The 15,386-nt window shown below is 39.2% G+C and overlaps 1 protein-coding gene across 2 annotated transcripts; it reads right to left on the bottom strand.

Moving 5' to 3' along the window:
- Positions 1-306: 306 nt before the first annotated feature.
- paqr5b (progestin and adipoQ receptor family member Vb) lies at positions 307-10,249 on the bottom strand. Of its 2 annotated transcripts, XM_078273310.1 has the most exons (8): positions 10,005-10,249; positions 9,138-9,265; positions 6,239-6,444; positions 4,425-4,551; positions 3,514-3,558; positions 2,861-2,957; positions 2,209-2,353; positions 307-775 (listed from the first exon to the last, which is right to left on the bottom strand). In XM_078273310.1, the coding sequence occupies exons 1-8, from the start codon at positions 10,056-10,058 to the stop codon at positions 495-497; spliced, it is 1,083 nt and encodes a 360-aa protein (XP_078129436.1). In that variant the 5' UTR covers positions 10,059-10,249; the 3' UTR covers positions 307-494. The 2 variants fall into 2 exon arrangements, with proteins under 2 accessions (XP_078129436.1, XP_078129521.1); XM_078273395.1 differs by lacking the exon at positions 3,514-3,558 and having other exon boundaries at positions 10,005-10,247.
- Between the last annotated feature and the right edge of the window lie 5,137 nt (positions 10,250-15,386).

Genomic DNA, 15,386 nt, shown 5'->3' with positions numbered 1-15,386 from the left:
CACTGAAATGCAGCACTACAATTTGAAATTGACAGTGAAACTAGCATTTTGAATTGTATATATATTTGTTCCCTGCAGCTGACAGTGTCATCTTAACCCACGTGTGGAAATCAGAGAATAGAACAAAAAAGTATTTTATACACATTTACAGCACTGCACTCATAATGTAGCTAACATGCTACATTTGTAGCTTTTGTAGGAAACAGTTTCCTCAGAAACATTTAGATTAATTACATATTATGGCAACCATTTTTTTATATGTCCATTGTATGCTTGTGCAACTAACACCCTTGTTTTCAGTTTACCTAATAGCAGTAATCCCAGTGTTGTCTGAAGGCCGGATCCCACCATGAGTTTAATGCCGACTGCAAGTTATGATTATGTCAGTTCCTCACAGCTGTGTTCTTCAAAATCACCCATATTGCACTCTTTTCACATGTCCATATGTCTCGTAACCAGCCGGAATCTCTCAGCCGTGATTTGAAGCCGGAGGTTTAGTAGCAGGGGCAGACCCTGGCTGAGGTTTTCCTTGGACCTTTATCATGTTTCTTTTCTTGATGGACTGGAGCAGAGAAGAGAGGTAGACTGTAGAGGATGATGATAGTCAAATTTACCACCACACAAAGCAGCGCTGCACCCACTGAGTTGGCAAAGCTAATGGGTATGGAGTGTTCAAGGAGCCAGGGACGCCGGGTTACCATGTCTTGTTCCATGGCCTTCATCTGGAAGTGGGTGCCGAGGATGCCGCACACATGGAAGAGTTGATGGCTGTGACCTGCAGAGGGAGCAGTCGAGTCGTGTTTGAACCAAGGCAGCACAGTGACATGTCACAGTAGAAACAGTAGTTGTACATTCCAAAGCCCTCACCACTGAGCAAATGAGTCACTTGAGTGCCAACTGATTTCAACAGAATGAAAAAATGTGGAGGTGGTTACACATTAGCTTTACTTTACAATGTTTAACACAATGAGAATACATTTAAAGTATGTGTATAAGTGAATCCTGTGTTTCACAAAGTTTGACAACGTATTTAAGTTGTTTAAGATCTTAAATGTGACATTTGACAGGGAGCTGTAAAAAAGCTGACTTTAGATCAGTAAATTGCACATGAATGCATCATTATGGCATAACTTTTCACTCAATCCACTTTTTAAATTGGTTTCATACTTTAAAAAAAGAGAGAATTATACAAGTTTAAAACATAATGTTTTATATAAGCATACGTTTTTTAGTCATCTTTGACTTTTCCCAAATGTTTCCTTGCATATAATGAGTAGTAGCCTGTGATACATGTATATTACTGTAGTCTCTTAGATCTCTTCTGAATCTTGGGCTTTGCTCTGCTCCCACATTACATACTTCATGTTGTTACATTTAAGTACTATGTTGTCTTTAAACTCATTTGAGACAAGCTTGTGAGAAAGGGATATGTAAGGAAATGAAACTGCACTTAAAATCAGTATCACCACTATTGCAACATTACTGACTATACTTACAGTAGGCAATAAAACCTAAGACTTTAAGTCCTTAACAAAATCTACTGGCACTTAAAAATGCAGAAGTTGGTAAATGGTCCAATGAACAGTAAATACAATATTAAAAGAAACAAAAGATTAAACATAAACTGAAAACAGAATAATAATACAGAGGTAGATATACTGTGTATTTATCATTTACACCTACTTTAACTATTTTTTAGGACATGGAAAAAAGATGTAAACACAACACTGACATGTCATCATTGCCTTTTAAGTTGATATGACTTGTTAGCAAACACTATCTCATTTACGCATCCACCAGATATGAAGCAACATTTATTTATATACTGTAGTACTCTCCTATTAGCTCTGTTTTAGTCTCAACCTACTCTTGAGGGAAATATTTGGCTCTGTAACTGCTAAGTGGTCCACTATGTTCACCAGCTAATTGTTAACTTTGTCTGTCATTTGGTTATGAGCAGTGGGGTTTTCTTGCTAAAAACAGCTGACCACTGTGACTGGAAACAACACTGATAAAGAGTGGTGATAATGGATCAAAACAGAAAAGACAAGCGAACAAATTAGCTGAAAGATGCTGAAACACTCCTCAGAGTTCTAGGGAACAGCAGATGTTAATTCTCGGTGGGTTCTGGTTGACACACTGGGCAAACAAACCAAAGCTTAACATGCTAATGACAACAACAAAAGCTACTCCTCAGATCAGTCTTACCTATGTAGTCGAAGCTGCCAGGTGCCAGGCGCTCAGGTAAATGTGTGGCAAACAGAAAGCCTGTGAGGAGAGCCAAGGCGATGTGGTTGTAGTGGAGGATGTTGGTATCATTGTCTGTACAGCCCTCTCCTTCACACAGAAACACCTGTGAACAGATTTAACAGATGACAGTGCTCCATTATTACCATTACATATGATACCTTTTATCACCTTTACATTTCTTAAGGAGGCATCAACTTCTTTATTAAGTAACTGTTAGTGGAGCTGCCAGGTGATTTGCAACATGAAACTGTAGTTCTAGTCTCAGGGTGAATTATTTACTTTTCCACTGTAACAGGACCAGATTCACATCATATATCATATCATAGACTGTTCATATTTACAGTCTATGCTAATAACCCTCGTCATGAAGAATAACAAAAAGTCATGTATATGAAAGTGTAAGCATGGAGCACCAGAGCCCTAAAAAATGTCTGACTTTCTATTTTAGTATCTTGCTGTTTACCAGAAAAGTCATTCCAGTTAAAGATTTGTGTTTTAAAACACTATCCAATATATTGAATGTTATCTGTGACACACACTGGAGACACACATGTCTTTTCAGATGTGCCTTGTGTGAGGACATTTGTGAAGTGCACAGAGGTGGCCCTACCCTGTAGAACAGAGGGATGTTGTCAAACAGGTAGGGATAGGCAAAGGCAACAACACGGAGAAATTTGCTGAACTTTGGACCCTGGCTCTCAGGGAATCTGAAATAACAAGAAGAAAGATGTCATTTTCAATAATGACAAACAATAATTATATTCATTAAATATTCCTCATGGATACACGTGTTATACCTGTGGATGAAGCTATGTGGAAACTTACAAAAATAGTATACCTTACAGAATTCTTATACAAGAGTTAAAAAAAAAGGTTATTAGGCATGCACATATTGTATAGTGCCAGAACACTTAATCCATCTTTGATTTTCTTAGAATCAAAGTCAGTGAGTCATTTGTTACAGAACACGTTTTGCCACTCTAAACGGCCCAGCTGAAACTACAATTAGAGTAAACCACGAGGTCTGGTCCCTATAGTCACACTTAGCTAACACCCATTGTATTAAACAAAGAGTTGCTCAACTCTTGAAAGTCAACAATGTTTATGGGATGAAGTCTGTCTGAAGACATGCCAATAATCACACATTTTAAAAAGATGAGATTGTATTTATCTATTGCTACCATCATTCGAGGCACAACAAAAATAGATAGAATAGTGAAGCGAACAGGAGGAGCACATTTTTAGCATATGTATTGTCTTTACCTCTTTACAGTGTCATAATTATATTGCAGAAATGGTAAGCCAAGCCTGAGGAGTGGGGAAAGATGAGTGAAAGTACAATACATTAGCTACACCGAGCCAACATTAATACATGATGAGATAACAGTGCTAACTGTGTGATGATTGTTGTAAGTGAAATAGAACAGGGCTGCATTGCTACAGACTGGGTACTGAAGCCACGCCCCCCATCAAGCTTTATATTATAACCACAGTGATCAGGCTGTTTGGCAGGATTTAACTCACACAGTTACTCAGATTGCACATCACAAATATTTGAGACCAGTCACATTAAAATGCTGCCATGGATCAGGACTTGGAAAGTAATAATTACATTTAAGTACAATTTTGAGGTACTTGTACTTGAGCATTTCCATTTTATGCTACCTTATACTTCTACTCTACTACATGTCAGAGAGAAATGTTGTAATTTATACTCAACTCCATTTATCTCATACCTTTAGTTACTTTCAGTATAATAATACAACAAATATATTATGATATGTATGCATTCTGCATAATAAGTACTTTTACTTTTGTACTTTAAGTATATTTTGATGCTAATACTTTTGTACTTTTACTTAACTACAAATTTGAATGCAGGATTCTTACTTAACGGAGTATTTCTACACAGTGGTATTGCTACTTTTACTTAGATCTGAGTACTTTTTCCACAACTGGACCAGGACTAGATTACAACATAACATTATCCTTATTTACAAGTTAAACCAACACTGAATAAACACACTGGAGATTTGAGAATGCTGTGTGAAGTTATGAGTTCAGTGTTACAGTAATATGCATGTTAACACCTACTAAATGTTGATTTGCTGAAGTTTAGCATGTACATTTAGCATAAGAACATTTTAACATGCATGCTTATGTTTTCACCATACCTGGAGTAGCAGGCCACAGCGGTGCAGATGACAGTGTTGAGCACAGCAATGGGCATGTAGCACTGATGGAAGAAGCTGTTCACCCACTTGTCCGGGAAAACATAAGCTGAATAGACGATTGCTGAACCTGCATGGGGACACATCGACAGTGCAAAGTGGTAAACTTCTAAAACTGTATATTTTATTTCAGGAAAAAGTATCTTTACATTCCAGTTTGAGGGATTATCATTTATGATATTTGTCCACCACTATACAATATATATGCACAGTGCAACTACATATATATAGAAAGTGCGGTTGCACTGTGCCCGCCCATGGGGTGGGAGGGCCCATAGACAGGGTGGAGGTGGGGGCATAGACAGGCGTTATTATAGACCCTTTGCACGTGACGTCACGCTCCACTCCACACACGTGAATTATGAATGTCATGACGAACGGCGGAAGAGCTATGCTGTAGACGGACGGCAAGTTAACTCGTACGTTTTCGTTTGTGTTCTCACATTCACAATCTGCAGAGTAATCCTCACCAACACAAGCATGCAGAGTAATCCTCACCAACACAAGCATGTGTATGTATTGCCTTTCTGTTTTAAATGAGTGATAAATAAAATTATCCTCAACCAGCTAGCTAGCTGCCGTGCTAACCAACTGTTCCTGCTAACAGGACCAACCCGATGATGACCCACATAACTAGCTAACATCGGTTATTCACTGACCTAGCTACATATCCAAAGAAGAAAGCCGTTCCCTTGATCATTTAACTTAACACACATACAAAAAATATCGGTTAAATTAAAGATGACATGGCACGGAAACTAGCTTCAAAAAGGCCAAAAAACCTGAGTTAATTACGGGTTTGCGGAGCTCCTACCCAGCTAGCTGACGAGCTAGCTGCAGCTAGCTTTGGACTGCTTGCTAGCTGCTGCCCATCGCGTCGTAATATCCACCGGTCAAATCTTAACATAGGCTACAGCGAATATAATCACAGATAAGAAGATGGCTAGATGTTACAATTATGTGTGGTTACTACTGATCATATACACTTCGTGATTTACTGCATGGATTAACGTGTGATAGATAATTAATGACTGCACTTCCCAGAGTTGGGATGTGTTCAGGCATCCATTAGGAAGTTGCATTGGCACACCCAGTGAACAACGGTATGTGGGTAGTCACGACCGACCATGTCCTCTAAAAATATGGGCTACGTGTTATATAAATCTTTACTCAAGTAAGGAATAGATGTTAATACAAAATAAACCCTAGATTGATGTCTTATATTTGCCATTATGAGGTTATATCTCTGCTATCTCCAACTTCTCCAAATACTGTTCTTTGTGAGCACCTACCAGATGCCCTACCTCGACCGATAACGGCACGACAACTTGTTCAATAGAAGAAACCATAAAGCCATAAATAACTTAGTGTTATGTATTTCAAACTGATTGAAACTTACATGGTCGTGGTCACGTGTTTGCAAAGGGTCTATAGAACCCACGCAACTTCAAGGCACTTAAATCGGATCGGTGTGTGTGTGTGTGTGTGTGTGTGTGTGTGTGTGTGTGTGTGTGTGTGTGTGTGTGTGTGTGTGTGTGTGATTGTATTTCATAAGTAGTAACTAGCGTGCACTAGAGCCCGTTATAAAAGCCTGCACTGGGGCCCATCATTACTACCTTACGCCACTGGACAGAATATTACCACCTGTTGATATACTCCAAAACAACACCACCACTAACTTCAGTCAGTACCTAAAACTGAACATTAAAGCTTATGAAACAGAACCATGGACAGAGTGACAGTGAACAAACACTTACCCAGGCTGTAGAGACTGAGGGCACCATAGTCGAAGAAGAAGCAGATGTGGCGTGCCCGCGTCGACATGCTGCTGAAGGTGTGAGCACAGCTTGACGCCAGCGGATAAATGCAGCAGGTGAGCAGGAAGATCACAAGAGGCCAGATGAAGGAGTCCTGCCATGCTGTCTGCATCAGCACCACTGTCACTACTTTCCATAGGAAGTACCTGCCAGGAGAAACGGGTCACATTAAGTTAATTAGATTGGATGCAGCAGCACTGATTTTTGTGTGTGTCTTTAGTTCCAACTAATTGTAATTTCAAATCACTTAGTTTTGGAGCTTGATCAAGCAATTGGCACCATACGTAATACAAAAAGTGTGTCCAAACATACGGAGGACTGACATATGAAAGGAAAAACCTGTGTAAATGAGTGGAGAAATGTAACATGAGCAGATACTTCCATACAGGACATGAGGGGCCACTGAATGGTTTATGTGAATCGCATGGCCTTCACAGTCACACATATGAGAGATTTTTTTTTCCTTAATTTGTCACCCAACCGTAGATTTCTACAGCCAAGAGGAGGTATGTAGCCTCTACCCTTTGAGCGAGTGAATGAGAGAGAAAGTCATTCACTGTCTTTAAAAATGGTAACAATGTTACATGTGAATAGAGAAGCAAACACTGTTCAGTGGGCCAATTGTGACTTTATACATCTAGTGGCATGAACTTATTAAGATGAAAAATGGACAAAGTACGTAACATTAGAAAGTAGTTAATGTTCTCGCAGCCAAAGCTAAAACAAGCACACAACTGATCAGTTTCTCTTTTAACTACATTCATTCATGATAATTAGCCATTACACTGAAGTAGTATCACTAGTAGTATCACTAGTAGTATCGCTGGAATATTTACACATATATGAGATAATGAAGGAGTAGATGAACATTTTGTATATTATTTGATCATCATAGTTACAGCACCTAACTGCCCATATAACCACAACTTGCCATTTTTACGTTTTAGATAAAAAATACAACATGTTAATTGGAGAGAGCCATGCTAGCTGTTTCCCTTGCTTCCAGTCTTTATGCTAAGCTAAGCTAACTGCCTCCCAGCTCTAGCTTATATTTCATGCACAGAGAGAGTGGTATCCATCTCTTCATTTAAGTTTCAGCAAGAAAGCAAGTAAACATATTTCCTATTATTTAACTAACCCAAACAAACTGGAACACTGAAGCAGCTAGCATAACAGCTAACAGTTCTACACAAAAACCTCAATCTTAGAAGGAGGCTATAGTTTGCCTTGTGCATTTGTTTTCCACGTCTTAGTGCATCTCATTAACAAATCAACATTATTTGTGCTTTTCCCCATCACTGAGCAGTTAACTAATAGAGGCAACTCGTATTAAAGCCTCGAGCACAGATCTGCTCATTACCGGCATGACTGTAGGTCTCTGCTGAGCCCCAAGACACAAATACCCATGTGGCCTTAGCATAAGCTCAACACACACACACACACACACACACACACACACACACACACACACACACACACACACACACACACACACACACACACACACACACACACACACACACACACACACACTTTTTTCCTGGACTATGCAGTCGAAGCAACTGGGCATTTTATTTTAGCAGGGAAGAAGTGCAGCGTGAATCATGGGACCAGCAGCCTCTGTAGTAACTTTGAATCATCAGACCTAAAAACACACTATATGCATATAATAAAAAAATTGCATCAGCTGAGTCTTGGATAAATTGTGATGCAGTGTTTGTCAAATAAAGAGGAGACACTAAACTTGGGGAGGAAGCTGAGGAGCCAAAATGTTGCTTTTATGGAGCTCCAGTTAGTAAGACTGTGTTATGAGGTGCAGTAGACAGATATGGAAATTATTATCATTCTTTTACTTGCTATCTATCTTCCTCTTCAGCTTTCTGTCTATCTGTCTGCACCTACAGGTGTTGCAACTCTCTCAATACACTATAACAAAAGCTGCGAAAACTCTAAGAAATAACCCTTACCCTAACCCTAAGGCAACTAGCTGCAAAGTCTTCTTGAGTTCCCTCAATTTTAGGGCCAGCTAGTTTTTTTGTCAACTCAGTTTAAGACGTTTGTTTCATTAAACATTGAATGTTAACATTAACTCTAACTCTTTTGTTCAGATAACTTGAAAGTTTTAGGGTAGACAAACTTTTTAAATTAAGTTGAGCCAACAAGTGTTTAGTTCTGTTGTCACTACTGTAGCTGCTAGGACTGATTATGAGAGTCCTGTTGCACATACTGTACAGTAAAAGGCCATTGACAGGGAGGCACTGCAGGAGGTCTATAGACATGGTTGCCAGGATGTCTGACTTTAAAACAAACCTGTCTGTTTAATCCTTCTCATATTAGTTGAGTTTGTGAGTCCCGTGAGTGATTTGGCACACACTGTGTGTTGCTCTACAGTTTCCACAACGATTTTATTACTATGTTAAGGGCACTGCTCTTCTGGCATCTATTTAACTCCTTGAAGAGTGCATTTATGGTTATAAATATACACTGGGATGTATTCACTGACAGATACTGTGAATACTAAGCAAACAGATATTGTAACTCTGGATAAATTGAATGATAGTCTTTAGTCGGTAATGTGCCAGAACTAATATAATTAACCCTTAGTCTTTGAGTGATAGTAGGTAGGTTCAGTATAATAGAATAGAATTCAGAAAATGTCCTACCTTTGAGCAGGACAAAGAACACCTTGTGACTGTTATGAAAACAAAAACAACTGAAAGTGCCCTCAGGTGTATCACTTTGTGTTGTCAGTCTACGACAAACGACAGGTAGCAAATACGTTTATGAACCTTAAATCTTGCGATGCATTGCAGAAAGAAATAACAATTGTCAGCTGTACCAGGTGGGCAAAAAGTGAGTCCAGATGTTGAGCGTCTCATTGGTCAGCTGGAAGAGGCTCAGGATGCAGTCAGTGGCGGAGCTGCGGGGGTGTCGGTAACCAGAGATTATGCTGTCCTCATGGAAAACCTTGAGAAAGAAAACTTTTGGTTAGTCCTCAGCCAGTTTGACAACTTTGTTTGACAACTTTGTATTTTTCTCTGGCTCTGGAGGCAAAATAAGTCTCTCAACAAACAACAAAATACGCCACACAAGGTTATTCTTAGTGGACCAAGTGTTGTATGTTTCTCAGGATCCCCCCAAGGTGTCTCAAGATAAATCTGAGGGGTCACAATATAATTAAAGGTATAAGAAAGTGGTCATGTTTGTTCTTGTGTAGTCTATATCCTTGACGTTCTACTTCTGGGATGGCTCCGCCGGATTTCACTCATTTAGGCTGGATATCTGTTGCCTTGGACATGTTTTCCTCCCATCCCCGAATGTGATGTGGAGTAGCCAGACTCTCCTCCAGCACACTTTGGAGGAGGGTCTGTCAAAGCAAGACTAGTTCTTGTGAAATACTGGAAACTATTCACCTTGTAAGGCTTCTAAAAATCTAAAAAGGATAAATGACCCTTTGCTCGAACTACTTACAGCTCCTGTCCGTATATACTACACTGTGATGAGGATCAATCTTTTTTTTTTCATAATGTGAAACATGAAAAGTGTAAATAAGTCAAAGTATGACTGTGAGCAAAATGAACAAACTTTTCTCCATTTTGTTATTTTATACCGTATTTAACAGTTAACCTCCTTCTGAGTCCAGCTCAGTCTGACTGTGTGAAAGCTGAAATGTCCAGTAAAGATACAGAAGAGAAGAAGAACTTACTTTGGGCACTTGATTGATGGTGAAGACTCGTGGTAACTTGATGAGGCTGAGCATGGCTACTGGCTGCTGCTGCTGCTGCTGCTGCTGTTCAGAAGGGGAGCTGAGGCTGCTGGTGAGGGTGTGCCTCCTTCTTTATAAGGTTTGTGTTGCTATGTTGCCCTCAAGGTTTCTCCCCTTCATCTCCTCCCTCTTCAAACCTAGCGAGAATATCCAGCGTACCTGTGCCACTCCTCCTGCTGCCTCCTCTCTGGAGGTGGAGAGTACGTGCACACAGGTGTATACTCTCACACACACACACACACACACACACACACACACACACACACACACACACACACACACACACACACACACACACACACACACACGTAGAGGAAGACAAGTTTTTCAAGATCAAAACCTTGCATTCATTCTTTTTCACCCTGACTGCTGTTTCCAAAACAAAGCTTTTCTTTTTGTAATTGCGTGGCCACATCACAAAGAGACAACAGTCAAGCCAGTAAGGCAGGTTTCAGTAAAAAAAAAAGAATCACCCACCAGCTGTGACTGACAATAATGTAACTGAGGCTAATTTTTTCAGCCATTTTCCTGCCAGAAACTGTGCAGCAGATGAGTAGCTCAGCTCAACGCTACACAACAAGTGCTATCTGAGTTTCAGCCGGTCCAGATAAGGTGTGACATCATGAATGAAGGGTGTAAATCGGTCTGGCAGAAAAGTCAACCGAGTTCCTTTCATGCCACTTTCTTGCTCCTCTCATGGTTAAACGGACATGTCACCAACTGCCCACACAGTCCGCCGGCAGCCGTCACACCCAGCAAATACGGCTGGGCCCAGCCTGAGCCCTGCAGGACTGTTATCTTATTTAAACTCTAGAGCAATGAAAGCAAACACGTCTCACTGCCACCGCAGAATTACGAAGTGGAAAAGCAGGAGATGTTGTTTGTGGTTTGTTTGACAGTTTGCACATGTTACAAAGAAAAAAGAAAAGTCTATTACGATTATTTTTGGTGTGATACATTTTTACTTTGGTGACATCACTTTAGAGTGTACAAAAGCTGTTTTGTTTTGAGCTCAGTAATCTATAACAGAGTGTCATGCTTGCTTAAATTTAAACACAAAAGACAAGTTAATGCTTTATCCCAAAGGCTTGATGGAACACCCAAATGACTCCGAAATGCCTAATCCTCAGTATCAAGCTTCTGTTTACAAGTCCATTCAAATTAAATTTGAAATTAAATTTGAAATTAAACATACTTGGTCTGCCAAGTATGTTTAATTTGTCACAATGTTTCTTTAAACTCTTCGATTTTGTTACGCCAAAGAAGTCAGCTCAAAATTCAAGCACGTCTCCAAACCATCCACCATGTTTTCAGTGAAACCACTTTCAGTAATCCACCATGTTGTGTTTTAAGATGCAGTCAGAACAGCTGTGAAAGTGTGATGAACTAATAACATGTAGTACAGCACAGCACCTTGGGATCTCATTCAGCTCTGTCTCTCAGAGGAGCAGAGCTGCAGTCAGAGCAACACCACAGCTTTAGAGCCAAAGAAAATAAACAAACAGGTGATGCACATCTGACTGGAAGTTAGTTTGGTTAGCTTTGAGTCAGTTAGTTTATAGGTAAGTCATTAAGACTTCCAGTGGTAACAGTTTAAACAAAGTCAAGTGCAGAGGGTTATGCCCCAAGAGAGAGCCAAGAGCACAGAAAACAAGGTCAAGCAACAACAACAACAAAGTTATTTGTAGGAATATGGTGAAAAAACAAACAAAATATACAATGAGAGGGAAATCACAGGGGTCTCTGTTGAGATGAACAGATTAACATACCCTCTTAGTTTTATAGTTATGTTAAAATTGAATTTTTATTTTCAATTTTTATTTTTGGTGGTACCATCTTTACTCACCACACTTCCTTTGGTGAGTAACTGAACGGGAGCGTGACTATGTTCCCACAGTATGTTTTTTTTTTAATTCAATTTCAATAGGTTTTCCAAGATGGCAGACAAGTAAGTTTGTTACTGCTGAGCTCCTGCACAAAAAGTTTTTAATTTCGTGGAAAGCCAAGAAAATTCCTCTAATGCTGGACTGTTTTTTATTGCCTATGTGGAAAGCAACCTGATGTCATCTCGTGACAGAAAAAGAATGCAAATAGGCAAGAAGAAGCGCTTTTCCTGTTATGCGTTTGCACCTGAAACCAACAGTGATGTCACTGTGTGCTAATAAAGTTAAACCACTGGAGGTCCCCAGAAATTAGATTTCCAGGTAGAGTTAAGTTCCTTTAAAAAAACAAAACAAAGAAGTACCTTTACTACTGCAACGACAAACTATATTTTGGTATTACTTGCAGGTAATGGTAATGTTCTATAGCTCTTGCTTCACTCCTCTTTTGTTAGACAACTTTACAGAAGTGTAAAGTGGAGTAGAAGTGTAAAGAAGCAGAAAATGGAAACATACCATAAAATTGCTCTTAAGTAGCCTTCTGTACTTGAATAAATGTATTTCCTTATTATTATTGTTTTCCAACACTGGTGTATGTGTGTGTTTTGATTAGAATACCTCAACAAAATGAAAGGGAAATCTATAATACATTACAGGCTTTAAGCAAAGAATGAATCTATGTACATATACACAAAACATAATTTATAATTACTTAAAAATGAGTGTTTTTGGTGTTCCCATCATAATGATTTTGATATTCAGTAAAAGCTCAATTTGATCTTGATTTATCAGTTTGATGTCTATTAGAGACATAGAGATGGTGACAAATTAAAGGAAATACCGAAATTAATGAGCGGAGAATCATAACGAACGCAGATGTTTCCATACACCACATGGCAGTGTCACTGACAGGTTTGATGAAAATGACTCAAATGCTGCATGAGATATGTCAAAGACAGACCACACACACACACACACACACACACACACACACACACACACTTCCCATCATGGTCTGTCTTTGATATATCTCATGAACCGTTCATCCAATCTACTTCACACTTGGTTTCCTTGGTACCCGCTGAACTTGGGATTTGGAATTTGGAGCAGTTTGGACAGCGTTGGATATTAAACTGTGAATAAAACTAAAAGACCGCGGAAAAAAAGTTTAGGGGGAAAAAAAGCCCTGCCATAATGCTGGCTCTTCCATGTCTACCCTTCACAATAAACAGTATATAGAATATCTTTAGGAAGAATGGTGTTCATCCCTCCAGAAGAATTCACAGAGTGGACCAACACTATAAGGACTATTATTTTGCCACCCATCTGTATAAATGGAACATAAACATGATACTGAAACAATCTATTACTGCCACAGAGTCACATTTGTATTTCTAATCCAGCACCTGCTGATACTTGTACCATCCCATCTCACCACAAGGCGTCAGTGCCTTCACACAGAAGCTTCACAGGTGTGAGCATGAACAGCTACTGCGGTTGATTATGAAGATGAGCAGTATGAGGAGAACAGGGAAAGTTTTCAGTTCATGCAGTTTATTTTTAGCCTGAATTGAAGGTTTTCTTTATAGGAGCTTGGTGTCCTCAAACGTTGTCCTTAGATTTTATGTTTTGCCTTTGTTTGTCTGTTTTATTAATTCATTTAACACTCAGTGACCTCTGACTGCAGAGCTACATTTTCTTGGAGACATCACAGGGAATTAAAGTGCATCACTGTAAGGACAGAATGGTCTTGGACCGCTGATTCTTTCATTGACTGTTAATGAGAAAAAGTAACAAGTTCGCTTCAGGACAAAGCTCCTCTCTACCATGCAAGCCAAACTGAGCCTCCTGTGTGCCCTGAATGTTTGTGTAACATCAGCACAACTACTAGCAGCTTCTCACAATATGCATTCATTGAGTCTTTGCTGCTGATGCAAACGCTGCTTTCTTTACTAAGAGATAGAAATAACTTTCAGATGTCAGATGAAGGTGGTCCAAAAGCTTCCAGCACAAATATTACCTTGATTGAAAGTGTCAGTTAAAGTACGGAAGTATTATTAGCATTTTGTACTTAAAGTATCAAAACTAAAAGTCTTTATAGTTCAGATAAATTGCTTCTGTGAGTGTTCTACTATCATATATTATATTCATGGATTGTTGTTACTGATGCATTTATGTGCAAGCAGAACTTTACTGTTGTAATTAATCGACATGGAGCTAATTTGAACTGTTTTATTTTTAGTGTAGTGTAATTTAATCTGTAACAGAGTATACTATTGTCTCTGAAATGTTGAGTAGCGATGTAAAGAAGCATGAAATGGAAATACTCAAGAAAAGCAGAAGAACCTCAGATTTGTACTAGTACAATAGTTAAGTAAACAAGTACAGTAGTTGAGTAGATGTACACAGTTGCATTCCATTACTGCATTTACTGCATGTAATCATACATGAGATAAGATTTCAGATGCAGTTATAATAATGCCCACTCATGTCTTTCTTGAAATGTCTACTTTATCAAACAATACATTTCCTTCTTTGGATTTGCTATTTTAAATCCTAATAATGAATGATGCTGTGCTGAGTTTGTGTTGGGATCTGTGGTGGCTGTGTGGTTACAGAGAGACAGATATGCGATAGACCTCACTGAACCAGGCTGCTGTGCTGCAGCTGCTGAAAGTGTTGGTGCCTCCCTGTTGTTTTGGTTGATGAGGTGTCGTTTGTGTCTCCAAATGAGGGGCTGGTGTGTGGCAGACACCCCCATGATACATTATTAATAGTTATTAGACTCCAGGCGCTTTCCTTTTCTCTGCTGAATTTCAAACTTTGAAAGCATCTCCTCTTTGCTCAATCTAGAAATCCCCACCACAGCAGACTTGCTTGCTCATACTGTACTGTCATCTCTATATCTTTTTTTATTTACACTACCCCCTACTGCTGCTGCTGCTCTGTCTGCTCATTCTTCTCTTCCAGCACCATCGTCATCTCTGACTCTGGCTGGTGATTGCACTGTTGAAGACTTTTATTCTCTCTAGCCATAAAAAGCAAAATGTGCCAGCTGCTCATGAATGAGCAAAAGACAGCAATTACCAGGTTTGGAAACTGAGGCAGGATATTTATTTTATTTTAGTCTAATGATAGTGTCTCTGTATCTGGCATTCATTTAGAAGAGAGGATGAGACTGAGTTGGATTTGATAACACTGTTTTTGATAGCAAACAAAAGCACAAAAAGAAAACATTCTAATTTCCTTGCGGGAGTCATCCCAAAAGGATCTATAAAGAGAAGTCTGAGTCTAAATGAAAAGATAGGAAGTGACATTTGAAGGTAGATCTGATTTAGAAAAGCTTCACAGCAGACTGCTCAGCTAGCTGCTAATGTAAGAAGGCAGAGTTTTAAAGGAGTACTTAAATATTTTTTTTAATGTGCTTGTTCCTTTTCATGCT

The sequence above is a fragment of the Sander vitreus genome, chromosome 1, assembly GCF_031162955.1.
Source record: "Sander vitreus isolate 19-12246 chromosome 1, sanVit1, whole genome shotgun sequence".
NCBI classification, from domain to species: domain Eukaryota; kingdom Metazoa; phylum Chordata; class Actinopteri; order Perciformes; family Percidae; genus Sander; species Sander vitreus.
The sequence above is the reverse complement of the archived record's forward strand: the minus strand, read 5'-3'. Positions and strand labels throughout refer to the sequence as shown.

Coding starts and splice junctions, on each gene's coding strand:
- paqr5b (XM_078273310.1), bottom strand. CDS start 10,058: ATGCTCAGCCTCATCAAGTTACCACGAGTCTTCACCATCAATCAAGTG. Junction 6,445..9,137: donor ACTCACTTTTTGCCCACCTG/GTACAGCTGACA, acceptor TTCTCCTGGCAG/GTACTTCCTATGGAAAGTAG. Junction 776..2,208: donor TGGCAGCTTCGACTACATAG/GTAAGACTGATC, acceptor CTCCCTCTGCAG/GTCACAGCCATCAACTCTTC.